This window comes from Phoca vitulina, unplaced genomic scaffold (genome assembly GCF_004348235.1).
Source record: "Phoca vitulina isolate PV1807 unplaced genomic scaffold, GSC_HSeal_1.0 scaffold21, whole genome shotgun sequence".
Classification (NCBI taxonomy): Eukaryota; Metazoa; Chordata; class Mammalia; order Carnivora; family Phocidae; genus Phoca; species Phoca vitulina.
In genome coordinates this window covers 32,155,107-32,181,799 of record NW_022589724.1, presented here as the reverse complement: position 1 = coordinate 32,181,799, position 26,693 = coordinate 32,155,107, and the positions used below count along the sequence as shown (strand labels likewise).

The 26,693-nt window shown below is 65.0% G+C and overlaps 1 protein-coding gene across 1 annotated transcript in view; it reads left to right on the top strand.

The window, feature by feature from the left end:
- The first annotated feature begins 950 nt into the window (after positions 1 to 950).
- Positions 951 to 26,693, top strand: part of LOC116641372 — a 40,962-nt gene continuing 15,219 nt past the window's right edge. The window contains exons 1-11 of the mRNA XM_032419030.1: positions 951 to 1,053; positions 7,551 to 7,764; positions 7,995 to 8,839; positions 8,965 to 9,035; positions 10,901 to 11,111; positions 14,788 to 14,922; positions 15,453 to 16,606; positions 16,859 to 16,953; positions 18,586 to 19,160; positions 19,539 to 19,626; positions 22,576 to 22,691. Coding sequence (XP_032274921.1) covers positions 951 to 1,053; positions 7,551 to 7,764; positions 7,995 to 8,839; positions 8,965 to 9,035; positions 10,901 to 11,111; positions 14,788 to 14,922; positions 15,453 to 16,606; positions 16,859 to 16,953; positions 18,586 to 19,160; positions 19,539 to 19,626; positions 22,576 to 22,691 — 3,607 coding nt within the window. The remainder of the gene's footprint in view (positions 1,054 to 7,550; positions 7,765 to 7,994; positions 8,840 to 8,964; positions 9,036 to 10,900; positions 11,112 to 14,787; positions 14,923 to 15,452; positions 16,607 to 16,858; positions 16,954 to 18,585; positions 19,161 to 19,538; positions 19,627 to 22,575; positions 22,692 to 26,693) is intronic.

The window sequence follows — 26,693 nt, the reverse complement described above, 5'->3', positions numbered from 1 at the left end:
CGTCTCTCTTGCACACCAAGGGCGACCAGGGGCAAAGCTAGAGGGACATGCCGCCATACCTGCTCCTGCTTGACTCCCAGGGGCCCATCCGGCACCCAAGCTCGGCACACCCTCCCCGCTCAGCTGCCTGGCCGTGCTGGCTCCCCGGAGGGCCGGGCTGAGGGCTCTGTGCCACAGCGGCGGGTGCCGTGGGGCCCAGACCGCGGGCTCAAGCACGGCTCTGCCTGAGACTCTTACGTCTCACGCGGGCTGCCCGGGTGGCCCGGCCAGACTCAGCTCGCGATGGCCGTGCTCGGTGCCAGGCCCAGGACTGGGCTCGCGGCCCAGCTGCACGCTAGGACTTATACTTTAGAAGGCACGTGTCTCAGTCAGCTCGGGCTGTGTAACAAAACTCGGCCACCTCAGGCCAGCTGGACTTGCCCTGTTGCCATGGACATCCACGGACAAAGGCCGCCTATGTGTGTGTCCCTTCTGGTACCCACCGCCCACCTCCGGGTGCCAGGTATCTCTGGGCTGTGGTGGCTGAGGCGGCCCAGCCAATGTGCAGAGCTTGGTCGGGAAGGCGGGGTCATGCCCTCCTGACCCTCGGGCCCCAGGATGCAGCTGCCCCCCGGCGTGGTCTTGCCTGGCAGGCCCAGCTCTGGGCCAAGGTGGCCTTGCCAAGTGCCTGGATCTTTTAGGACAGTGCCCAGCAACTCCCCAGGGCCGAGGGGCTGCTGCCCCCATACCGCTTCTGGGGGGGCAGGTGTACCCCTGAGATTCTAAGAGACCAGGCTGCTCTGAGTTTCTCTGCCCCCAAACCCGAATTTCCTGAACACCAAGAGGAATCTTTTGCAAGGAGACTTTTACTAGAGTTTGTTTGGGAGGGAAAGACCTAGCTTCTGGGAGTAGGGGGGTGGTAGGGACGGCAAGGGTTGGGGGACTGCCACGGGGGGCTGGGTCCCCTGGCCATGACGGAGAGAAGGCGCCACGTCAGCTGCACTGGGGAGGACCCTGACTGCCATCGGGGGGCCGCCTGCCCCCGGGACTCCCAGGCTCCCCGGGCCCCTGCAGGTGCGAGTTTGGAGCTGGGAAGGGGTGGGGGCAGCACAGCCTCGACCACACACCGACCTGCACCTGCAGTTGAAAACCTCGCATAAGGACGCTGGGTGCGGGCACAGATCTTAGCCAAACGACCAAACCCCAAGACCCACACGCAGGTCCAGGCACAGAATGCACTGCCAGGGTCCCCCAAGACCCTCCTGTCCCTCCACTGCCAAGGTGAGTACGCGGGGGGCCCTCCCGGAGCCGCACCCACTCCAAGGAGGCAGGAGACTCTCAGGTTTTGAGTTTGGTAACTGGACTTCGCAGTGGCTCTGCCTCCTCCCGCCTCCCCCTACTGGGCACCTCCCCCGCTGTCTCGAAGCCTGAAGGGTCTCAGCCATCCCACCCCCACCCCCGACACTGTGCTTCCGAAGGGCCAGGTGGCCCTGTCTGCCTCCAGGCCGCCCCTCCCCGGCTCCTAGCTGCCAGGCTGTACCGCCGGAGCCCCGGGTGGTCCCTGGGGGGCAGAGAGAGAAAGAAAGCAGGGGAGGGCTGAGAGGGAGCGGCTCTGGACCGCTCTGGAGATCCTCCCTTCCTGCCAGAGCGTACCTGCCTCCTGCCCTGCCCCCACTGCCATGGGGACGAGCGCCCCAGGTGTGTGTCCCCTGCCCAGGTGGGCTGGAAGTGCAGGTGAGGCTCTGTCCCCCGCCCCCACCGGGTTCCCGGAAGCCAGCCCGGAGGAGGAGCCTGCACGGATGGACGCCTGGGTTTCTCTGGCAACATCAGGGCGGGCGTCCCAGCCTCCTGCCCGACCTCCTGCACACCTGGAGGTGCGGGTGCCCCGTGTCTGTGCTCTGCTGGCAGCGGGCCTTCGAGCCACGGCCCCCGCCTGGCACCCTCCCCGCAGACGGAGGCCTGGGGCCTGCCAGCTGGTGAGTACCCTGGGGGGCCCTACCTGAGCCCGCCTGGCCTGCCCCAGGCCCCTGGGGGAGGGGTGCGTGGGGGCACGGCGGGTTGGGAAGGGGACAGCCTTTCCTTCTTCCATGGACGTGGCTGAGTGCAGGGTAGCCATCCTTCTCTGTCCTGCCTGAGGAGGGGTCTTCCTGCCTGGGGGCTGCCTCTGGGGGCTTGGGGGCTCCTCAGGGGCAAAGCCAGGCTGCCTGGGCGTGCGATGCCCACGAGCCCTACCCCCTGGGCTGCCCTGCCTCTGGGCTCCGGTGCTGCTGTAAGGCCAGCCCTAGACTCTCCCCTGATGAACTGTGCCTCAGTTTCCCCGTGTGTATGGGGGGGATAAATACTCTTCCAGCGCCCGGATGGGGCTGATGGGTGGTTCTGCATTGGTCCCACCTGGCAAGGCAATCATCTGACAATGAGGCTGGCTCAGCCTGGACCCCGTCCAGCTAACTCCCTGGACAAAGGGCCCCTCAGGCCGTCCGGTCCTGCTGGAGGGCTCCCACCCAGGAGTGCAGTTACAGGGTGAGGCAGCAGTAGGAGACCCCTGGCCCCGAGTTAACTGTTCTGAGCTGTCTGAAGATGGTTTTGGTCCCTGGGGTGTCCTTTCTCAGAATCCCCGGTCTACTCTGCTCGCTCCCGGTTTGGAGGAGGTGGTGCTGAGGGCAGGTGTCTGTTCTGTGTTGTGTGACTGTGGGCAAGGTGACAATGCCCTCCTCACGGCTTGGGAGGAGCCCCAGGTTGCCTGGGGAACGCCCTGGGCGCAGGGCCTGGCCCCTGGCAGGTGCCCCAAGCGGTCTCCACAAGTGACCCAGCGGGCCTGAGGGTGGCCGTGCGGGGCGGGGGGACGAGGAGGTGGCAGGGCCTGGGGGCCGGCGGAGCTCCCTTCTGACCTCTCTGTGGGTGTGGCCGTGAGACCCTCCTGGCAGCAGTGGATGGTGGCTCCGGGGTCCCCTGGGCAGTGGGTTTCATGGGCGGCGGTGCCATGAGTCTTGGTTGTGTAGCCGGGGGTGGGGGGTTTGCCGGAGCCGAGAGGCCGTGGGGGTGTGGACAGCCTTCATTTCATTCCTCTGCCCGCAGAGCCCGCTGCTCGAGGCCGGTCTGCGGGGTTTATCTCTGCCCCACCTCGCCCACCAGGGCTTCCATCTGGCTTCCCTGATGGCGCCCTCCTCCCAACGGCCAACTGTCTTCCCAAATCGCTGGCCCTGTGTCACCTTGTCCCCGCCCTCACATCTGCCACCCTGGGGGCCCGACCAGCTTCCAGGAGTCCATCAGCTTCTGGGGAGCGGCTGTGGAGACACTGGGGCTGTTGGGGCAAAGTGGGCGGCAGAGGCTGGGGGACACCGCCCTGGCCAGACTCCCACACAGAGCCTTCGGCAGCCCAGGCCGGCCCTGCTTGCCCCGCTCCGCAGACCTGGGCGGTGTGCACGCGTGTGCCTGCGTGCCGTGTGTCTGTCCGGTGTGTACCAGACGGGAGGCGTGTGCTTTTGTGCAGCAGGGCCCAATATGACAGACGCTCTTGTCACCTGCATATCATTTCCCCAGATATGACCTGAGCCCGGGTCAGCCTCCCAAGTGCTTCCTTTCGGACCTCCGAGCCCCCGCCCCCAGCCTGTGCTGCTGGGCGGCGTGCGGGCAGGGCGTGTGGCGGCTGCAGACTGGTCTGGGTACAGGCCGGTTCGGGCGTGCTCGCTGAGGGACCACCGAATGCCCGGGGCTGGGTCTGAGCGGGAGGCTGCACGGTGTCATGGCCACGTCCAGGCCTGTGCGAGCTGCGGGGCTGGCAAGGTCTCTGTGCTCTCAAACCCTGGGGCCCGGGGCTGTGGGCGCGGTGGGCCTTTCTCCTTCGTGGTCCACGGACTGTCCACAAGCCTGCTCGACCTGCTTGGGGCTGGGGGCCCGGGGGACGAGCCGTGAGAAGCTGCTCCTGGAGGAAGGCCCCCACCCCGCTCTGCCCACCCCACCCCTCCAGCCAGCCCAGGCCGTGGGAGCAGCCCCGCAGTGCCCGGGCCAGGACAGTAGCGTGGTCTGCACCGTGCAGTGGGCTGTGGGCGCTGTGGGTAGGCCCCCCCCGCCCCCCACCCCCCTGGGGCAAGAGGCAGGGGCCCTGGTGAGCCGGTTTCTGGCTGCACTGGGCAGATGCCTCAGGGAACGGGCCAGTGGTGTGGACCTGGGCTGGCGGTCCAGGCTCCGGGGTGGGCTGGGGGAGGGCAGAGGCGTGCTGGCTTTCCTTCCTCAGTCAGCCCCCTCCCCAGGCTACCCCCCCCCCGTGAGCCCTCTGTGTTCCCTGTGTCTCTGACCCTCAAAGAAGAAACCTTACCAGGTGGGGGCTGGTGCTCTGCCCACTTCACTGATGAGCGAACGACCTGCCTGAGCTCAGCAGTGGGCCCCTGGGATGTCGAGGGGCCGGGCAGGGGGGCGTGCAGAGGCTTAGCTTGCTCTCCACAGTAAGCCTCAGGCCAAGAAGCCCACCCTTGTGGCCCTCCCCACCGCACCCCCACCCCCCCCGCTTCTGACCCTGCCGGGACCCTGGGCCACAGGACCGCTGCCAGGGAGACAAAACCTCACAGGGCCTTGCCGTGCTGGGGGCTCTGGCAGGGAGCCAGCCCGGCCCCCCGCTGTCCCCAGTCCCCCGTGGTGCGGGCGGAGGAGTGGGCACCAGGACACAGTGGGGGTGGCATTTGTAGGTTGTGAGCCAGTGAGGAGGCGGGGGGTGGGTCAGGATGGGGGTGCATGCCACAGCCAGGGGACCCTCCAGCTGGGCCTACCTCTCTGCTTAGGGTAGAGATGCGGGGGCCTGACCTGTGTGCGGGTGCCCCCCACCCCAGGCCGTGGCCTCTGGTACCCACACTGCTGCTGGGGGCCCTGGCCGGGGCCCGGCTCACAGAGCTGTGGTCGCCCCAGCAGGTGCCAGAGGGCTGGGGCAGGGGTCCACCGAGGGTCCTGGGCAGGGAGAGGCCTCGGGGGCTAGCACGTCTCCCGATTAGGAGCCGGTCTGGAGGGGGGCTGGTAAAGCAGGCCTGCGGGGCGCGGCCAGTGGAGCGGGAGGAGAGGGAGGGGGTCTGGGCTTGTCACAGCTCCCGGGGCTGCCGCGACGCTGGGGTTATTTACACCGTCACACACTCATTTCACGATTTTGCTTTTATCGACTCTGGTGTATGGCAGCCAGCTGTTCCGTCGTGTTTATGAAACGGCTGCTTCCTGCGGAGGGCCGCCGCTCTGGACCCACCGCTTTCCTGCTCGTGGGAAACCGGGGCCACCAGCTGATCTCCAGAGAGACGCGGGCTTGGCTTGGCTCCGGCCGCCGCAGCTCAGGATGACCCTCTCCCGCTGTCCTTGAGGACGTCAGGTGGACGCTGGAGAGGATGCCCCCCAGGACCTTAGCCGATGTAGGCGCCCCAGGGCCTGGCCAAGGCGGGGTCCTTCAGCAGAGGCCCGGGGGCTGCAGTGACCGCGGGGTCCTTCAGTGGAGGCTGCAGGGGGTTCTGCTCCAGAATGGGGAGCCTCTCTGTGAACTAGAGGAGGCTGAGCTGTCTCTGGGAGTCTCCTCAGTTGTCCAGCCTCTAAGGGTGGTGTGGGGGACACTGTGGTCACCCCCTGGTGATGTCCCCCGAGCTTGCCAGCCCCCATGTAGCAGAAGCCGTCTGCAGGCCCCATGTATCCCCAACACGTCGTGGGAACACGCGTGTGCCCTGTGGCTCTCCTGGAAGGGCCTGCTTTCCCAAACCCCGGGGGCAGCCCTCTGCCATGCCGACCCCTCACAAACATCCCATAAAGAAACATGGGGTGGGACCCACTGCATTTTGGCCTCACCAGGCGACGTCCCCAGTGGAGCAGGCAAGCTGGGGCAGGGCTGGACTCCTGGCCAGAGCTGGATGGTGGCCTCGGTGCCACTGGCAAGGGGACCTGCCTGCAGAGCTGTGTCGTCAGTCTAGGTTACTAGGTGTGGTCGAGGGCCCTGGGGCCAAAGGCTGGATTTGGGGTTCTGCTGGCTCTGTGGTCTGAGGCACATGCGTTTTTCCCCTCATCCCAACTGCAGGAGAAGTGGGTTGTTGGAGTCGAAGGGGCAGCACCTCACATTCCAGGCAGGGCCTGTCCCTGGGGTGACTCTTCTCTCCTGCTGGTGGCTGAATGTGGGGCCGTGTCCCTATGACCAGGGCCCCATTGGGCTCAGGGCCCCGCCCCGTGTCCTGTCCCGGTGGCAGCTGGCTCCAGGCATCCCTGGCTCCCCAGGACAGGCTCTTAGAATAAGCCTCACAGAGGCTCTCCATTCTGCCTGGAATTAGGAGCTCTTTTGCTGCAAACCCCCTTTCTCTGGGGCATCCTGAAAACGAAGGGTTCATAGCCAGCTCAGCCATCCCACTGCTCATGAACACGGGCCATCCTGCTTAGCACCCTCCTGCTGGAGTGAACTCACCAGAAGCTCACAATACCCAGAGGCAGGGCAGGGTGGGGTCTCTGGTCACCCAAGGTTACTCAGCTGGCTAGGGGCGGAGCGGGGATTTGAACCAGCTCTCCTCCTCGGGGGACCATGCCAAGCTCAGAGCCAGCTGACTGCAGAGTCCGAGTCCTTCCCACCATACTGCCCTGCCAGGGTCGGCGAGAAGGCGACAGGACCCCACTGCAGGTGGACCAGGCTGGGGTGCTCTCTGAGGAGGGCAGGGCCAAGGAGGCAGGCCTGGGGCTCCTGGGGCTCAGGCATCTTCAGCTAGTATGTCCGTGGGCCAAAGGGTGCCCTGAGCATTTGCCAGGGAGAGCTGAGAAGCCAGGGCCCACTTCTCCTGACCAACCCCGAGGAGCCAAAGGCAGCGGCCTGGGAGATGGTTCCCAGTGGGCGTCGGGCTGGAGCACTGAACCTCTCGTCCAGCTGCTGGGACCGTGTCCGGAGCTGGCTCTTCTCTCCCGAACCGGGGCCCCCAGGCTGACCCCGTCCGGAACTGAAGCTTGAGCCTGGGGTCAAGCCCCGCCTCTGCCCCCAGCCCTGCACTGGGCCCCCTGGCTCTGGCTGAGCCCGCCCCCAGCCCTGGCCAGTCCACTCACCACACACACAGCTATAGGATCCCATGCCCTGGGAGGATGGTGGGGGGCCTGCCCATGGCCTCAGCAGGAGTCGAAGGCCTCGGCTCTGTCGCTGAGTGACAATGGGGTTATTATGCTGTCACAGGCCGCCCAGAATTCTCTCCCACCCTGCTGCGGGGCAGCTCGTTAGGAAGGCCCCCCAGGCCGTTGCCAGCCCAGGGCCCGGCAGCCCACCATGCCCACCCAGTTTCCACGACTATCCTGAGGGTTTCCATCGTGGGCCAGGGGACTGGGCTAGGCCGTGACCAGCTGGCAGTGGCCGGCCCATCCTGAGCAAGGATGGACACCGGGCTGCAGGCCGGCGGGCTGCCCCGTGAAAGCACCTTCTGACCCCAGGCAGGTGGTGACTGGGGGCTCACTGGGCTCTGCCCCCGACCCGGCCCTGTGGCCATGTCGACCTTGCTCATGGGGATGCTGGCTGCCGGCCCAGGAGAAATGATCCTGCCCCACCCCAAAGATAACCAGAGGCGCTGCCCCGTCTCACTCTGGCTCCTCAGGGCCCTGGGCAGACCCGCCACCTGAGGGGCTAGAGCCAACCCAGCTAGTGTTTGTGCGGCTGCACATATCTGTGCCTGCCCACCGGGCCAGGCGGGGACCTCTGAGGGACAGCCTCCTTCCCCGGGAGGGCATCCGGGTCAGCGTGACGACGGAGGACTTGGGGGCCAGCGTGCCCCGCTGCATGCCTTCTCCGGAGCCTCAGTCTCCCCGTCTGTCAGTTGGGCTGATGGTGGTGACTGCCTGCAAGGCTCGAGGTGGCAATCGGAGAGGGGGCGTGCCTGGGGGCGTTTTCTTGGCCCCCCTGCACCTTTCTCGGTCGTGGGCATCCTGAGACAGGAGAGTGAGGGAGCAGGAGGGGTACTGGGGGGCGCACAGTCTGAGATGTTCTGCTCAGCACGGCCAGGTCTCCACACCAGACTCATGGGCTGCTTCTCTGTCCCCAGGGAATCCGGGCTCCGTCCGCCTGTGGCTGAGGATGACGCCATGGCTGCCCTGAGGTGGCCCAGGCCCTCCCAGCAGCCAGGTGACCTGCAGGGAGCTCCCCACGTGGCCTGGTCCGACCACACTGAGCAGCTAGGCGCCCGGAGGAAGGCCCACAGCCACCCGGTGTGGTCGGAAGGCGAGGAGGCCAAGGATGGGGACAGCTCGGTGTCATCAGGCCGCCTCTCTGGCTCCTCTGGGGGCCACGAGTCCTGCACATCTCCCCCCGGGCCCTGGAAGGAGAGGCCCCCCCAGGTGCTGGGGCCCCGGCGGCAGCCCAGAGAGAGCAACCCGCGGCTGGAGCAGCTGCGGGACAAGATCCGGGCCCAGGCCCAGTGGCAGGCCAGCTGCGCCTCCCTGGGCACCTCCGCACCGTCCAGCGCCTCGCGCCTCTACAGAGCCTCCAAGCCAGACCCCCGGAGGAAGGCCAGGAAGCCGATGAACCCCCCTCCGGCCCCGTGGGAGGCACTCAGGCCTGGGGCCTCCGTCAAAGGTGCTGTTTTGGAGGCTGTTGAGTGGCTGCTACATGGGGGCCTTGTCCTGGAAACCCCTCCCAGAAGCTGTCCTCACAATGCCCCCTTTCGCTCCTCTCCAGGCTTAGGAGCCCTGAGTGTGGCTCCATGTGGAGTGGAAGACAAGGCAATCCCCGGCCAGGGGTGTGAGCCGTCCGGGGTGCCCCGGCGCCAGGCCTCAGGTGAGGGGCTGCACGGCTGGCCATCCTGGCAGCCCAGCCCGGACCCTCAGGCGGCGGTCAGCGCGTCTTGGTTCTGGACCCTGCGGCTTCCCTCCCTTTATATGACTGGCACTAGTATGATCCCGCTCAGACGAGGACAGTAGAGAGGGCCCCCGCCACGAAAGGGCTAGGCACAGATTTGGACCCGGCCTGCCATTCTCCGGAACGGGACCTCCTCTAAACCTCTGCTTCCCCCTCAGGGAAGGACTGCGGGCAGGCCCTGCAAGGCAGCCCGGGGCTCAAAGGGCAGGGGGTCTCCTGCACAGAACGGGTGACGTCTTTACTGTGTGGACACATACCAGCCACAGGGCCTGGCTGAGCCTTTCCCCGGGCCTGGGAGATGCCGAGGGCTCGGTCATGGGTAGGCAGACTTCTTGCCGGTGGGAAGGGGCCAGGGGCCGAGGGAAGGTTTGGCTTACTCCTTCACTCAACAGATAGGAGGGGTGAGGTTGGAGAGGCAGACAGGAGCCATGCTTGGGGGCCAGAGGGCGGTAGCATTTAAAGAGTCTGGATTGCACTGCTGGCCATGGGCACTGGGAACTGCTTTGGAGGGTTTTAAGCAGAGAGCCCCAGTGGGTTTGGGCTTTGGCAGGCCGATACTGTTTGCAGGATGGGGAGTGGGGAGGAGGACGTCTCTCTAGTCTAGAAGGGCAGCCTCATTCCAGCAAGGTTTTGGAGGCCCCGGAGTGGGGCAGGCGGACGGGCTCGGGAGCAGAAGTCAGGCTGCCTGGGATGCCCGAGGCTGCTGGGGTCTTCGGGGGGCCAGGGGGCAACAGTGGCACCAGGCAGGTCAGGTTGGGTCAATATGTGACCTGGGACCCCTGGGGCACCAGCCGCAGGTACCTTTCGGGCGCGTGTCCCGCCCCAGCTGGATGTGTGAGCGGAGTCAGATGCAGGCTGGGGCCAAGGGGCCTGCCGGTCCGAGCCCAGGCGGCAGCGTCCAGCTCTGGCTCGGCCGTGGGCTGAAGCCGCTCCCCACCCAGGTGCCCAGGCCCACCGTGGCTCACAGCGATCACCCTGCCCTTCTCCTCCTCCACCCATGGGGACCCCAACGGCCTCAGCTCCCCAAGCACCCCCACCCCACGGAGGCCACTGGGGCTCCTCAGCCAAGGTCAGGATTTGGCCGCTAGTCTCTCGGGGACTCAACAGCATCTAGTGTCATTGGTCACCATTCTTGACCACCACGTCTCATCCTTCCTGTTAGAACCCTCTGGAGGCAGGCTTGGGGCAGGGCCTAGGTCTTTTTTTTTCTTATTAAATTATGGTAAGGTACACATAAGATTTACCACCTTCACCACTAGTAAGTGCACAGCTCAGGGGCGTCCGTGCGTTCACACCGTTGTGCAGCCGTCCCTCTGTCTGTCCCCAGAACGTGGTCATCTTCCCAGACTGAGCTCTGTCTGCGTCACACACAGACCTGTCCCCTCCCCCGGCCCCCGCCCCCCTCTCCTTGTGTGTGGGTCTGACTCCTCTAGGGCCTCGTGTCAGGGGATCTTACAGAATTAGGGTGCTGGAGGCCCTTCCTGCCAGCAGGTTCTGGGCAGTGAGGACGGAGGGACCGGCCCAGGCCTGGAGAGTCCTTTTGGGCCAGGCTTTTCCAAGCGCCCCTGGCCCTGCTCACACGGCACTGGCTGGTGGGCTTCTTGGTGCTCCCCAAACACAGCTGCACCCCGGCCGAGGCCAAACAGCACTGGGCCTCGGGAAGCTGGTCCCCTCCTGCCAGCCCACTGTGCTTGCCAAGGGACTCGGACAACCTCCACCCCCTTGGGGTCTCCATGTCCCCTCCTGTCCAGCCAGGTGGACCCCACCATGCAAAGCCCCTGTGGTCCTCACTCTGATCCCACCTCCCCCCCGCTGAGCCCCTGTCCAGCCTGGCTGGCCACCACTCCCTGACAGCCCATTGAGTCAACCCAAGGGCTGCAGGTCAGCCTGAGATGGGCAGGGCAGACCCAGCTGGGAGGCCGTTCCTGTCCTCAGGGGCTCTCGGCCCCAGGCACTCCAGGAAGTTGTGACCAGTCAGGGTCCCGGAGGGAGGGTGTGGAGGGCCCAGGCCTGCTGGGGGGCGGGCAGTCCAGGGTATCCCTCTGGCCCTGCACAGGCCCAGGGAGCAGGCAGGACAGGTGCTTTGCTCCATAGGAGCCCGGGTCCACGAGCGTGGCTATCCCCGTGAATGTGACTGCTCACCTTCCCTCCTCCTCTCCCCTCCCTGAAGTTCCACGGGAGAAAGCCAGAAGGATGCAAAGTAGTCCTTGCAAAAGGGAGAAGGCCCCCAGATCACCCATCCCCAGAAGAGCCGCCAAAGACAAAGGTAAGGTCTGCCCATTTGGGGCCGCGACATGTCCTGGGGGTAAACGTCTGTGACCCAGCTCACCAGGTGGGCACACGGCTTTCTGGCGCATGGTTTCTGGTGCCGGGGACAGCAGAGGCCTGGGCTGCTGTGGACCCGGGGACCTGGGATCGGCAGGGGCTTGGGCGGGGGGGTGGGTCTGCAGGGCACGGGGGAAGGGCAGTGCTGGCGTCTGCATCTCGGGGAACTGCAGACCCTGGCTGTCCCCGGGGCGCCGGGGGGTCCCCGCTCATGCAGGGCCCTCCCACCATGATGGAGGGAAAGCCCACAAAAGCCCCGAGCCCCCAGACTGCGAAGGTCTCCAAGCACACAGGGCCGCTCACTCACCGTGCCTTCACACACATTTATAGCCGGCGCGCACGTGTGTGAAGACGCACCGGTGATGGTGGGCGGCTGCGAGGTGTCCGGTGGACAGATGTGTCGGCTGCGCGTCCGCGGCATTCCCGGGGAGCCGCCGTGCAGCGGCCTTCAGCAGCGGGGGGGGCTTTCCCTATCTGCCTGGTTTGGGATTTGGACTCCAGCAGCAAACCCACAACACCTGCTTCACTGAGGCCCTGCTTGCAGCAAAGGCCTTTGGCCTCGTGTCCACGGTCTCCCAGCCCTTTGGGGACATGGAGCCGTCACGGAGGGGGCGCGTCGGCCGACCATGTCCCAGGAGAGTCCGAGGAAGACGTGGGGACGGTGGCGGGCTTGAGGTCCCAGAGGAATTTCTACTTGGGGCGTCTCTCCCCTGGGGCCTGGGCGGGTGGCGGGGTGGCGGTGTCCGGCAGAGACCCAGCTGTCCAGCCTGGATAGGTTTGTGGCGCGCCCTTGCCCTGGATCCAGCAGTCCCCAGGAGGGCCCCGCGTGGTGTGTGGGGAACGAGGCGGCACTGTTCCTCAGGGGGGTCAGTGCGGAGCAGCTGCACTCCCCGGACCCCAGCTCGGCCACCCTCACGGCCCTCCTCCGCCGCAGACGGGCTTGCCCCCATCCTGTAGATGGGGATGCTGAGGCTCACAGAGGCCCACGTGGGCGAGCGAGCTCCAGGCCTGTGCGGCTCACCCGAGAGAGCCCAGCGGTGCGTGCTCTGCCCGTGCCCCGCGCCGTCTTTCTGCTCCGCGCCTTCAGACCCACCACCTCCGCTGGGGGCAGCGCGGGCTCCGGCGGGACCATGACCGTCTCCCTCCCCCACGCTGGCTTCAGGGCCCCTTGAGGGAGGCAGGCAGCCGCAGGCCGCTGGGGCAGACACAACTATTCAGCAAGGGTAGGAAGCAACAGGAGAGGAGAGAGAACCTCCACTCGAACCTGACAGTGAGGGATGCTGGGAGCCACGGAGAAGGTTCCAGAAGGCCCACGGAGAAGGCACGAGATATCACAGTTTTCTGCGTCGTCGTCTCCTCCTACCCCTCAGCTTTATTTTAATGGCTCGCTTGACAAATGACCTGCTTTCTGCCCGACACTGGGTCAGAGGGCTTGCCTCACGCTGCATCCATCATCGTAACCACCGTGTCACCCTGACGGACTTGACCATTAGTTTCTGTCAGTGACCAAGTCACAGCTGGGCTAAGGAGAGATGAGCTTGGGGTCAGAGGTCAGAGCCACAGGACTTGGGAATTGGATGAATTAGGAATTTGCTGTAGTTAACAAAAAATTAAATCGCAATAGTTATAAAATATTCATCCATCCGGGCCGACGGAAAATGAAGCCCAATATTTAATTTCAGATTATAGCACCTCACTTTGCATTTTTTATCATAGATTAGGTCGGCCCTGGGGCTCTGACAGGGCACTTGGGGACTTCATCCATTTCCACAGATTAAAAATCCTCTCATAAAAAAATTAATTGCCATTAAACTGCTCGGCAGAAGAAAAAAATGTGCCCATCAGGACCCATTTATTGACCCGGACCCCTCTGGCGGGCTAATGGGGGATGAGCGACCGGTGATGGAGGGGCCTGGCCATCGGGCAGCCCCCTCGCCTGGGGGGGGCGGCAAATCCCTGCGTGGTATCCCCAGGGAGGGAGCCGCAGTGGCAATTTTGTGCAGTTCAGCCGTGTCGGGGGACCAGGGCGGAGGAGCCTTGCTGGGGAGCCCGACCCCACTGGTGCCTTTCAAAACCCCAACGTGTCCAGCTGGGCAGTGCCGGCCTCAGCCCTGGCCTTTGACTCTGCCCGGAGCCAGCAGAATCCTGACCCCTCCCGGCCCGAGCCCATGTTTGTGGTCCCGTGGGGCGGTGCTCACAGATGGGGAAACCAAGTAAAGTCACTCCCCAAGGCCCATAGCTAGTCATCGACAGAGCCAGAGTTAGACGGGCTCTTACCCGCGGGTGTCCCAGGCGCCTGGTGTGGGAGGGCGTGGCCTCAGGGGCCCTCGCTGGAGGGGTGTGGCTTGTGGAGAGGTGGCCTTGGGGACAGGTCCTGGAGGGCAAGACTGCAAGGTGGTGTAGCCCTGGGTCGTGTCCCAGGGGCCTCGGCTTTGGGGAGCGGCCGAGGTCCTTCCTACATGCGTGGCCTATGAAGGGAGTGGCTTTGTGCAGCCCCCTCCCCTTCCTGGGGCCGCTGCTCCAGCCTGTGACTATCTCCGGGTCTGGGCGGTGGGGGGGTCTCTGACCCTGTTGGGTGCCTGCCCCCAGGGGTCGGCTTTCTGCATGGTCCCTGCTGTGAGGCCCCTTGCTTGGCAAAAACAAGCCCCTTTGTGGGAGGCAGGACAGGTCTTGGCCTGGGAGGTCCAGTTTCCTGCCCAGGGCTGGCCCTGGGGGAGATGCAGTGTGCGTGTGTGTCTGTGTGCGTGTACATGCGTGTCTGTGCGTGTGCGCGGTCTGTGCGTGTGTCTGTGTGTCTGTGTGTCTGTGTGCATGTCTGTGTGTGTTGTATGCGTGTGTCTCTGTGTATGCGTGTGCGGGGGGAGATGCGTGTCTCTGTGTGTCTGTGTGTATACATGTGTGTCTGTGTGCGTGTCTGTGTGTGTATATCTGTGTGTGTGCGTGTGTATGCGTGTGTGTCTGAGTCTATGCGTGGGTCTCTGTGTCTGCGTGTGTTGCGTGTCGTATGCGAGTGTGCGCGTGTGTGTGTGAGCTAAAGCTTGGCCGGTGCTCTGGCCTCCGCCAGCAACCTGGTTTGTAGTGACCGTGGGGCTGGTGTTGGCATTTGGAGGGTGTAATCTGGGATTATGAAGTAAGAGCTTTGATAAATGATGTTTCTTATGCGACAACATTTGTTAACAAAAGCTCACTGGTGGCTGGGAGGCGGCGGGCGCTTGTGTCCGTGCTCCCTGGGACCCCCTGTAGGCGGAGCCTCAGCAGCATGAAAGCAGAGACCTTCCCCGGCTCAGGGCAGAGGCCAGCGTACATTAGCCTCCCCCTCGCGGCTCCTCCTGAGTGCGGTCCTTGCTAGTGTGGGCTGGCGTTGACCCAGGATGTGCAGTGCCCCTGGGCCCGTGGCCTTGCTTTTACAGGCAAAGCCGTGGGGAGCGGGTTTTATTACCCCGTTTACCCAGGGTCAGAGAAGTCAGGTCACCGGCCAGAGTCATCCTGGGACTCGGCCCTGCCTCTTGCTGGCCGCTGGCTGAGGCTCGCCCCAGCTCCTCTGGGAGCGTGTGACGCAGTCTCCGTGGGCTCCCCGGGGCCAAAGACCTCCTCGTCTGGGCCCGCATTTGGAAGGCCCCGGCCGCTCCGCTGTGTGTGCGTTTTCTCTGTTTAAGATTCTGAGTTGGTTGGTGTTTACGCCTGGAGGAAAGGACCAGCCCTGGTGAGGGCCCTGCTTGGGCCCCCTCCCACCCTCCCCGGGCTCCAGAGCAAGGCTCCCTCAAGAGACCAGGCCCCTACGGCGGAATTAGGTAGCTGGTACCCCCGCTTGTGCTCCTCCCTGCTCTGCTGGGGCATCGGGGGGGCACGGAGGGGAAGGCCGTGGCGTCGGGTGCAGGAGCAACCTCTCCCCAGCGGCCTGTCCAATGCCCTCCAGATCTGCCATCAGACGGGACTTGGAGAAAGCATGATATTTAAAAGCCAAAGAAAGGTTTTCTGCCCCTGAGAGACATGTTTTAGGCTCCTGGGAGGCAGGGCACGGCCACCTAGGCTTTCCCATGGTAGGGAATGCAGGATGGGAGCGGCAGGGGCTCCGCTAGGAGACACACGTCACCCAGTCGTGCTGTTTCCACCAAGTCTGGAGTGGGTGGCTCTGTGCCAGGCCGAGTCACCCATGCGTAGGACCTGCACCCAGAGGTGCAGTGTCCAAGGCCATGATGCATGTAAGGGCCAAGGGGCGCGCTCCCTGGGAGCAGGGCTGAGGGTGCCTGGGGCAGGGAGCGGGCTCTGCTCCTCCTGGGCCCCCACGGCTCCTGACACCTGTGACCACCTGTCTCTGCAGGAGATGGCAAGAGAGTTGGAGCTGCCGAGAGCTCCCCTGTCGGCCCCCGGATGCCCAGTCCAGCCTCCTTCCGAGGTGACCTGCAGCTGTCTGCCAACGCACCCAACCTGGCTTCCTGCGATCAGCCTATGACCATCCAAAACGCTATGGCCGTCCTTAGAGACCTCCGCCAGCAAATCCAGGCCGGGCTGGAGCTGGCCCGGCACCGCCACTCCAGGGGAGGGCCAGAGCTGGGGCGGTCAAAGCTGCGGCTGCAGGACCCGGCGGGGAGGAGGCAGTGGGGCCCCTGGAGCACCCCAGATGTGCGGGGCTCCTTCTCCAAGAGTCCTCAAGCAAGGATGGAGGGGAGGCGCTCCTCCTTAGAGAGGCTTGGCAGCTTCCCCACTGGGCATCACTGGAGCACCCTGGCTGGGTGGGAGTCCTATCCCCAGCAGACTGGAGCGGCCCCAGGATGGAACCCCTCCTTCCAGAGGCCCGGGAGCCCCCCTGAGAGGCTGACCTCCCTGCCGCAGCGGCCCTGGAGCGCCTCGGCCGGGCAGGCCTCCAGGTCCCAGCGGACTGGAGCGGCCCCAGGACGGAACCCCTCCTTCCAGAGGCCCGGGAGCCCCCCTGAGAGGCTGACCTCCCTGCCGCAGCGGCCCTGGAGTGCCTCGGCCGGGCAGACCTCCAGGCCCCCGCGGACCTGGGCCACTCATGAAGACTGGGAGAGCCCTGCCCGAAGACCCTGGAGCCCTTCTGGCCAGCGGTCCCGGAGCGCCTCCTTCACGCAGGGCACTAGCACCCGGTGCAAGGGCAGAGGCTCCCTCCTGCCGCCCTCTGGAGTGGAGCACGGCTGGCTGAGGCCCGCCGGGGGTGCCCCTGGGAAGGAGGACGAGGTACGGGTGCCACCACCCTGCCCGAAGCCCCGGGGGGCCCTGGGCCACCGCTACAGCACCGAGGCGCTGCGGGAGTTCATGCGCCAGAAGACGTTGGCGCGGCGGCGGCAGGCCCTGGAGGAGAAGGCCTCGGCCGTGCGGGCGCTCGAGCTGAAGAACCAGAGGCTGCAGGAAGTCTACAGGAAGCAGCGGGAGGCCGTCCTCGGCAAAGCCGTCCCTGTGGTCTCCCAGACGAACCCCGGCATTGTGACCTTTTTCCCGCATTGTGCGCCGTCCAGGGTAGGTGCTGGGCCCGGGTGAGGACACGGTGCCGGCCAGCTCAGCCCCTGAGCTCCTGGCAGCCCCAAATGCCTGCCTCCCCGGGGCTGGTGGAGGAGGGACCCACTGCCTCTGCCCCAGCCCTAGAGAAGGGGCCCCCATGGGGTCCAGCCTGAGCCCCTCTAGAGGGCAGGGCTAGTCCTGGGGCTAAGAGAGCCGTCTCGGGGTCTTCCGGCTGGGATGGAGGTCTCACTGTGCTCTCCTCTGCTTTAGGGCCTGGAAGCTCCCGGGAGCCTGGGGTCGCCTGTGCTGGAGTGGAGCAAGGTGACCTCCGGCATGGTGCTGGGGGACCAGGAGGCCCCGGGCAGGTGGGTCGGCAGGCGGGGGCTGCCGTTGCTGGGTGGGGCTCCCTCTGCCCAGAGCGGGTGATCACGGGGGGCGCCGCTTCCCACAGCACATTTACAGTGCTCGATGCAGGGGCATCGAGCCATCCCCCGCTCTGCTCACAGAACATTTCAGCCCCCCAGAAGGAAACCCCATACCCTTCAGCAGCTCCCCAGCAGCCCGCCTGCGTTCTGCCTCCACAGAGGCATCTGTGGGGACCGTTCCTATGAGCGGAGTCCCGCAGATGTGGCCGTTGGGGTCTGGCTTCTTCCTTGGGGCGTGTTCTCCGGGTTCATCCTTGCTGCAGTGGCCGTCAGGTCTTCCTTCCTTCTTCACGGCCAAATAAGTCTCCACAGTGTCACACTGTGGGGTACGACACCCCACACGCTGTGTCCATCGGCCGGCTGGGGGACATCTGGGCCACCCCCTCTGGGCTGCAGTGAATGAATGGCTTGAATACCCATCTCGTGTGACGGACGTGGGAGTGGATTCGCCGGGCACCTCTATAGGGGAAGTCTGCGTTTCACTTTCGGGGAGCTGTCAGGTGGTTTTCCCACCTTGCGTCATTTTGCATCCCCCCCCCCAGCAACGGAGGAGGATGCCGGCCTCTCCGTGCTCTGCCAACACTCCTTTTCTGTTTTGTTCTCTTTTGTTTTTGTTGTTTTCGCGATTATGTATTTTATTTTTTTGAAGATTGTATTTTTTATTTGACCGAGAGAGACAGAGAGAGCATAAGCGGGGGCAGGGGCAGAGGCAGAGGGAGAAGCAGACTCCCCGCTGAGCAGGGAGCCCGACGCGGGGCTCGATCGCAGGCCCCCGAGATCACGACCTGAGCCGAAGACAGACACTTCACTGGCTGAGCCACCCAGGCATCCCTCTCCCTCCACATTTTAAAGACATTGTAGGGAAATACACATAACATGGATTTACCATCTTCACTGCTTTTAAGTGCCAGTCCGTGCGTTCACACTGCTGTGCACCGTCCCCTCTGTCCGTCCCCAGCACGTGGTCATCTTCCCACACTGGACTCTGTCCTGTTAAACCCCCTTCCCATCCCCCCGCCCCCACTCCTGCTCCCCATGTGTGTGGATCTGACTCCTCTCGGGCCTCCTGGGAGTCGATCATTGGGGATTGGTCCCTCATTCTCAGGTTCATCCATGTTGTAGCCAGTGTCAGGATTCCTTCCTTTTTATGGAAAAGTGGTGTTTTTGTTGTTGTTGAGTTGTAGGTGTTCCTCATACGTCTGGGCATTGACCCTTATGAGATCTGGGGTTTGCCATCATGTCCCCCCTCCCGGAGGCCACCTTCTCATTCTGTTGACTGCGTCCTTCCATGCACACAAGTTGTGCATTTTGAAACACTTTGGTTGAGCTCTTTTTTTCTCTTGTCGCCCAGGCTCTTGGTGTTAAACCCCAGAACTCGGTCTTTCTCGGGCCGTGTGTGGTCCCTGTTGTATAGAGGCCCGTAGCCACCCCTCCGGCCAGAGACAGTCACTGTAAATGGATGCGCTCCTTCACAGAAGCTGCGCTAGGCTCCCCCCTGCACACACGTGTTTTGAACACGCAGCAGAGGACGCATGCGCCGGACCTGACCCCCTCTGCCCTCTCTCCCTGCAGCTTCTGCCTGTGTTTGAACAGAGCTTTGAATCGCACTGAGACTCTGGAGATGGACGGCCCCCGGGACGGCTGGGATGGTGCCCCCATGCTGATGTCTGCCCGCTCCTCCCCGGGCCCCCTGAAGCACCAGGACCTGACCACCCGCCCCCCGCGCCCAGGCGTGTGCATCTACCTGGACCCCGAGGAGAGCGAGCACCTGGGCACACCGGGGCCCCTGCACCTCCGCTACAAGCAGGCCCGGCTACAGGCGCTGGAGACCATGGCCAATGTCCTGAAGCAACGGATCGACATCCTCACAGCCAAGCTGCACAGGTCGGAGGCACCGGACACTCTCGGGGACCCGGTCTCAGACCTGTCGCTCTCACGCCCCAGCACCGTGCCCACAGCCCCGGTCTGCTCTGGAGGCCTGGTGCCCAACAGGAGCAGAGGGGCCCCCTGGGACTGGGCAGACATGCCGGCCAGGACACTTGTCCCTCCTACCTGCTTCCCGGATGGCAGGACTCTGCCGTGGAGCCCCGACTGGGAGCGGCGACAGAGCGTCAGCCCAAGAGGCCACTACGACAGCGAGCCCCGAGGTAGGGCTGGGGCCTGGGCCGCGAGCGACCACCAGCCCCGCCAGTGGCCAAGGGGACCCCGCTTTCTCCCTGCCCCTCGGCTGCTTCTCCCTAAAGGGGAGATAACGAGGACGATACTGCAGCAGGTGTCCGGGCCGCCTGAGGGGACGTGGTGACCGTCCTGGTCATGCGCTAAATCTTCCATCAGCTGTAGACCTTGTCCGCACCTGGCCCTGGCGGGAGGAGGGGTGAGGCCCTCCCAAAGAGGGGCAAGAACGTGGACACGGCCCAGCAGGCCCCTCTGGCCGTGGGGGCTGGGGGTGCCCCTCCCTCCGTCCCCACCCCCACCCGCCAGGGGTTCCTCCCCTCCTGCCAACTCCTGGGGTCCATCTCTCCAAGGTTTCACTGAGGACGGGCGTTTGGAGCTGGATAACAGGCTGGCAAGAAACACGGCTTCCTCCCAGGCCCTCGACCCCTTCATCGGGCGGTGAGCCTGCGCACCGCCCGCGCCCCCCGCGCCCCCCGCGCCCCGGCCAGGCCACGAGCCAGCGGCAGTGCACAGCCGGTGCCCAGGGGTCTGGGTGTGACACAGCTGCTGACCCGACCGCAAGAAGCCCCCCGACCCGGGTCAGGGCCTGCTGGCTCAGGCGCCGGCCACACGGTGGCTCAGAGACTCCACTCCGGCTGGGCTGTGGGCAGTGGGCCCCTGACCCAAGGTCCCCACTGATGGGGGGACAGCCCCCGAATGCGCCCCTCCCCACACTCCTCTGCACGGCCTCCCGGCCCCAGCCGGACAGTCTGCCACACTTGTCTGTGTGATCGGCGGGTCCTCCCCCCAGGTCCTGTGTCCCGTGTCTAAGTGCTCAGGACCACCCATCCACAGACCTTGCACCTTCTCGTGGCTTTCCTCCCAGCACGGCCTGAGGCCTTTGGGGGCCCCTTCACGCAGGCCCTTTGAGTCCAGTTGGTGGAACAGAACGATGGCTGCCAGCAGGGGGCAGCATTGGGCTGCACTGCTGGTTCTCCACCGCCCGTGTCCCAGACCCGGAGAGGCCAGGGAGGGGACGCTCCCCAGAGGTTGACCCGGTGCCCGGGCTCCAGGTGGACACCCCACATCTGCGCGTCCCCCTGCTGGACGGCGGGCAGGGCCTCACAGGCCCAGCAGCTCACACCGCCGGGCGTTCCCGCCCAGGGGACCCCACACCCGGGCGCTGCGCCTTCCCGGCGCCCCCGGCTCTGACCAGGCTTGCAGAGTCGCGCCCTGGACGACCCAGCAGCCTTGCTGCGCAGGGATCAGCACCCAGGGGCTTTGCGGGCCCCTCTGTGTCCAGAAAAGCTGCCTGGCCTGTCCCTTCCAAAACAGCAGTTGCTGCTCCCCGCTCGCGGCTCTGTGCCCCTCATCCAGCTTGTGGCCCTCCCTCCGCTGCCCCAAGCTGCTGCCCCCCAAGTTCTCCAGACCCAGGGCCTGGCCCGTCCTGATGCCTCTCAGGCCAGTTTCTGAGTTGAGGTGGGACCATGCCCCACACTGTCCATTCCCTGCTGGGACCGTGGGGCTCCGTCTGGTTGGGGACCCAGCCTGTCCCCAGCACAGCACGGTGAGGATGCCGGCTCCGCCCTCCAAGGGCCCAGCCTCTTGGGAAGGAAGGGTGGGGGAGGGCACGCCCCTGCGGGATTCCTGCCCCCACCCACGGGCCCTCCTGCACCTTGGGCAGTGCCATCAGCGTTCTGTGAGATGTGTTCTCATTCCCATTTTACAGACAGGAACACTGAGGCTCAGAGAAGCACAGTGACATGTCAGGATCACATAGCTCGTGGGAGGTTCTTCCTCCCCGGCATTCTCTAGTCTGGTGCTCTCAGACTGTGCCCTGAGAACTCGTTAGACATGCAGAGTCCCCAGCCCACCCCGGCCCCCTGGACCTGGTGCACGAGGCCAGTCCTTGGGATCGTTTGAGAACTACTGCCCTGGGAAGTCTAGGCCCGAGGTCCACAGGGCCCGCGGGCCCCTGTCTGTCCGCGGACAAAGCTGGATGGGCAGCCAGCCACACTCACCCTTCACGCGAGGGGGCGGCAGTCCTGCTCACATGGCAGAGTCGAGTTGTGTCCACAGTGGCAGAGGCTGGGTGGCCTGCAAAGCCCACATGTTTGCCGTGAGTCCCTTATGGGACGTGTTTGCCGACCCTGGCTTATTGAGCGATGGCCGTGAGGGCATTCCCTTCAAGGGGAGCCGCTGAGTGCCCCTGCAGCGACCTGGTCTCTCCTGTGCCCTCCTGTCCCCTGATGGTCACGCACTCCCGCAGCAGCCCCCGCCCCATCCCGGGGTCTACCTGGATTCAGCCCCCAGCCCGTCCACTGCCTCCCCAGGGCTGCTCCCTCTTTCCAGGACCCTCTTCCCAGCCGTCTCCCCTGCAAGGCCAGGGGCTACAGGGGCGGGGGCCGGGCGGTCACGTAGCAGGTGCTCCGCAAACACCTGGGGCGGCTGGAGGAGGGCCATGCCCCCCCTCAGTCTCCACGGCCCGCAGGTGTGTCCTTAGTCACTCGGGCGGTCCTGAGTCGCTGTGCGCCAGGGGGACAAACGTGACGTGAGGCAGAGCTGTGTGACTGCGGACACAGGTGCCCCGTTCATACGGTCGTGTCCCGGGCGGGGCTCTCCTGGCCTACCGCTGTCTCGGGAAAGGCCCAGCCTGACGCCTTCCTCCCAGTCCTGCCAGTGACATGTGCTGGCCAGCCTCAGGGCAGGGGGTTAGGGTGGCCTGAGCGGGGACAGGCCTCCGAGTCCAGCTGGCCAGCTGTGACCCCGGCGTCCTCGGGCACCTGGCCGGCTCAGGCTCCGTCTGTGGGACGGGGCAGCGTTTCGGGCCATGAGCAGGTGGCGGTGAGGGTTAGGGCTGGTGTGTCTACCCTGCTCCATTCTGGGCCTGGTGGGCAGTGCTCCTTAGCAGATGGTAGAGGGAACGACAGAGATGAAGAACGTGCTCTATGCCCCTCATTCCCAGAGTGGCCGTTTTCCCCGAGAGGGCCTGGCGTGGGAGCAGACCCAGAGCAGGCCTGGGCTCCCAGGCAAGGGGCATTCTGGTCCCAGTGCAGTGGTGGTGGAAGCCGAGGCTCAGCCGTCTGAGCTCCTGAGGGCTGCTGGTCCCCGGGGTCCCAGTGCAGTCCCATGCTGCCGCTCACAGATGACGCCCCCCCAAGCTGGGGTACACTGCTGGTGTCGGCATCCGTGGGTGCCACCTGCTCACTGCTGCCCTCCTGGTCCTCTGGTCACAGGCCCATCCCCCTTAGGCCTCTGGTCCTTGGCTTCAGCCCGGGACCCGGTGGGTCTGAGAGCTGCGTGTTCAGCCAAGGGAAGCCGGGTCACCACCCCCAGCCCTGCAGCTGCCTCATACTGCATGGATGTTCCTGCCCGACTCTGCTCACATGTGTGTTTGTGTGCCCCTAGCTCAGTCGGGGTGCCAGCCATGTTGGACCCCACCTGCGGCTCCCGGCAGCTGGAGGAGACGCCGTCGGCCAGAGGGGCGGCGGGCTTGGTCACGCCCTGGACCGCGCGAGGCTGCGGTAAGGGCGAGCCTGCGGACGGGCCCTGGGCTGGCTGGCCGGGTGGCCGGGGAGGTCCGCTGGGGACCCCCTCCACTGCCTGATGCTCCCGCGCGGTCCTGCGGGTGTAGAGAGATCCTTTTCTATGTGGAGAGCGTCCATGCATCAGTATTAAAGTTTTTTGGAGGTTTTCGGGACCCAGCCGCTTGCTATGTGCTCTTGCCATGCCTCTGTTGTGACCGATACTTGGTCCAGTGGGGGCCGTTGGCGGCCCTGCTCCCGGACCTCTTCCTCGAGCACCCGCGGGCCCAGGCTTCTGCCTTTCCTTTTGCTTCTGAAGGGTTTTGTCCTGGGTTTCAGATGAGGAGACTTGCTCAGGACCACTGGGCTGGTGCGGGGGGGGGTGCCCTGCCTGGTGCGCCGAGGGGATGGGTGGGCTGTGGGGGTGCTCCACTCAGGGAGGGGCAGCCGGAGGGTCCTGGCACAGCGGCTGGGGATGTGTGTAGAAGGCGGCCCCCTGGGGGTGGGGGGGTCTGTGCCATCCTCATCCCATGACCAGTCTCTCCCACCTCCCCTGCCTCGTGCTCTGGGGGACTCTCCAGCCTGTGGTGGGGGCTGCTGGGGAGCCTCACACCTGGCCCCGCGTCTCCCCATCTCCCGAGGCACCAGGAGCCTCAGCAGCCTGCTAATTCATTTATTTGCTCCTCTCCCTGCTCTTCCAACTTGTATCCACTGAGCACCTGCTGCGCCTGGTGCCCGAGATCAGGCCCAGCCCTGGAGGCACCTGCTTTTAGTGGGGGAGGCAACAGAAGATGCTCAAGGCAGGGCACACAGCATGTCAGGTTCCGAGCGATAAGTGACAAGGATACGTGACCAGCTTCCGGGTAGAGGTTTCTACCGTGTTTCCAGTCCCAGAAAGTGCGGCCCAGAGAGGGGCAGTGGGAGGCCCAGGGGCACCCAGGGATGAGCCGGGATTAGGGCTTGGACGCAGTTGCCAGCACTCTGTCCACCCCCTGCTGCCCTTCTGGAAGGCTGGCTGAGCCGGGGGATGGCTGGCCGCTGTGAGGGTCAAGAGTGAGTCCTAGTCGCCTGGGGGTGGCTGCCTCCTGGCCAGGATCCTGCAAAGGGGGCCAGGCTCTGGCCTTCCCTCCAGAGTGGGCAGCCCTCTCTTTAGTCCTTGGCCCCATTTACCATGCCTGCAGGGCCGAGCAGCCAGAGTGGCTCCTTGCTCTTGGGAGGGACGTCCGCAGTGGGGGCCCCGGCACCAGAGGCCCCCTGAGAGGCTCCGGCAGGAGTGAGCGCTGCCGTCCCTGCAGTGAGGTTGGGGTGAGGACCCCGGAGGGACTGGCTTCAGGGAACAGTGGAGATGGCCCCCCGTCCATCACCTCCACACCTGGGGTCCTGGCTCCCAGGAACCTGGGCACAGATTTATGTTCCCGAAAGCTGGGAGAACACAGGTGGCCCCCGCCTCTCGACTGTCAAATGGGGTGACGTGAAGCTCGGAGTTGAGGCAGAAGGCACGTGTCTCTGAGGACAACCACTGCGGGGCTCTCAACTTTTACTGCTGCTGGTTAGCAGTGCCCCGGCCCTCCGGCCCTCCTGGGACGCCCGGCGCACGTGCACCCCCCCCCCAACTTGCACTCCCTGCGCGGTGTCTGCCCATGTGGGGGGTCGACATCTGCGGGGGGCAGGCTGCCCTGCCTGGAGCCCACGGGGAGGGGCATGAGAGCAGAGCTAGGGCAGAGAAGGGGACCCTCTCTGCATCCCAAGGGGAAAACCATCAGTCACTGGTTGGAAGGACAAAATACCTGCATTGTGGACTCCCACAACCAGGGGTGAGCTTCCCCATGGACTCATTCAGGGGGGCGGTGGTCAGTGGGTCGCCTGGGCTCCAGGGCAAGGACAGGCCCTCCTGCAGAGCTGCCCCTCCCCGCAGGCCCCTCTCAGCTGGGCGAGGCGCTGGGCAGAGTTAAAGGGGGCCCCACGCCACCTGCTGTGGGGCCTCGGGGTCCTGAGGGCTCCCACCCACACTGGCCATGCCTTCCAGAGAAAGGAGACAGGGCAGAGCTGTCCCAGTCCCCTGCCCCGTGCCATGTCCATGAACAGCCCTCCGGGAGCCTTGGAGTCTGGTCTAGGAGGAGCTGTTGGCCAGGGGACCCGGCAGCTTCCACAGGCTGAACCTGAGCCTTCCGGAGAAACCTGCTCCTCTCCCTGGCTCGGCCTCCAGGCTGTCTCTCCAGGAGGGCGGGAGCAGGATGGACGACGGGGTGGAGGCTCACCCCAGCTTCTTGGTCCCTCCCGCGTCCCTCCTTACACTGTCAGTGGGGCAGGGCCTATCTCTGTGCTGAAATTCTCTGGCAGGATCTCTTTACCCAGAGGCTGCAGGCAGCCCCCAGGACCCATTTGAAATCTGAGCTGCCCCCGCCTAGAGTGGCTGAGAGCAGGATCTCAGGTAGCCAGAGACCAAGCAACGAGCACACCCAGAGTGCGTGTGCTGGGCTTGCATCCGACACCTCCTCCAGAAAGCCTCCCAGATAACACTTGGGCTGGGCCGGGTCCTGCCGCTCACCCGGTCGTAGCTTGCTCTGTGGGCCGTGAGCACCTGAGGGTCTGGCTCTCACTGCAGTTCCAGCCGTGGCCCACCATGTGCGTGTGCCTGGGAAATGTTTGCCAAGAGTGTGAGTGAGCCAGCTGCTCGATCCATGGAAAGCCGGGCCGTCTGCTCTGGAGGAGAAGCACTCCTGAGCGTCCTGAGTGCCGGGGCAGGCACTGTGCGCACACGTGGCTCTCGCCGGTCTCAGCGACCTGGGGGGGTCCCATCCTCACGCCCCTGCTTATGGAGGAGCCTGGTGTTCAAAGAGGCACCATCACCTTGAGCCAATCGGTGGCAGAACAGGGGTTTAGACCCAGTTTTTCCTGCTGGGGGCAGCACTGTCCAGTAGACAAACGTCTAGACCAGCGTCACCCGATAGTACTTACTTTCGAGACAACGTTGTCTGGTGGAACCTTCTGGAAGGAGGGGAAAGTTCTAGATTCTGGGCTATCCAGTATGGTAGCCGTCAGCCACGGTGGCTGTCTAGCCAGGGAAACAGGGCCAGCAGGACCGAAGGGGGGCGTGTTAAGTTTAGTTCCTTTTCATTTAATGTCAGTGGTGCTCGTGGTGGCCGGCGGTCGGGCCAGACAGGGAGACTTTAGCTCCGGGCCGGGGGCGCTCCCACCCAGGGCGCGGTGTCCTGTCAGCTCCTTCCGGCCTCAGGCCCTGATTCCCCGAGCTCAGCCTCATAACTGAGAACACGCTTGTCGTGACATGCCCGCCTCGGGGACAGCTCGGAGCTCAGGGCCACGGAGCCCGTGTCTCCATGGTGACCGTCTGGGGTGCTGACATGTGGGGCCAGAGATGATGAGGAACACCCCTCCCCCAGCCTTCGAGCCTCCCGGGTGCCCGCAGGACGGTCCGCGGGCGCTCAGGCTGGCGGGGCCTGGGGGGTCCTGGGCATCTTCTCTGGCTCCAGCTTCTCTCCGTGGCCACAAAACAAAAGCAGAGGAGGATGTTTCCTTCTCGAGGGAACTTCAGCTCAGAAGAGACACTTCAAGCCGTTCTCCCCAGTGGGTCTCCATTCCCCGTGGAGGCGGGACGGAAGGGCTGCCCCATGCTCAGCACACGTCAGGTGGCCGGAGCCCCTGCTTCTCCCCCCGCCTTGGTGCTTCAGAGTTTTCTCAGTGCCATGCAAATGCCCTGGGGCTGGTTTCGCTGAGGTCCACAGCCGCTCCCGCTGGAGCCATGGAAAGCCGGGCCGCTCTGCTCTGGACGAGGAGCACCATCCAGGGGACGGCATTCTCCCTGCACACTGGCCAGCCACGACGGTCATCCAAGAGCCACCAGGAGGGCACCAGCCCCAGGAGGGAGCCCACACGCCCTCCTCTGCCCACCCCCACCAGGCCCAGGCCCAGAAGATGGGAGGCGGGCCAAGGAGGGTGCAGCCAGCCACCCCTCCGACCATGGAGGCAGCCGCAGAGGGGCCC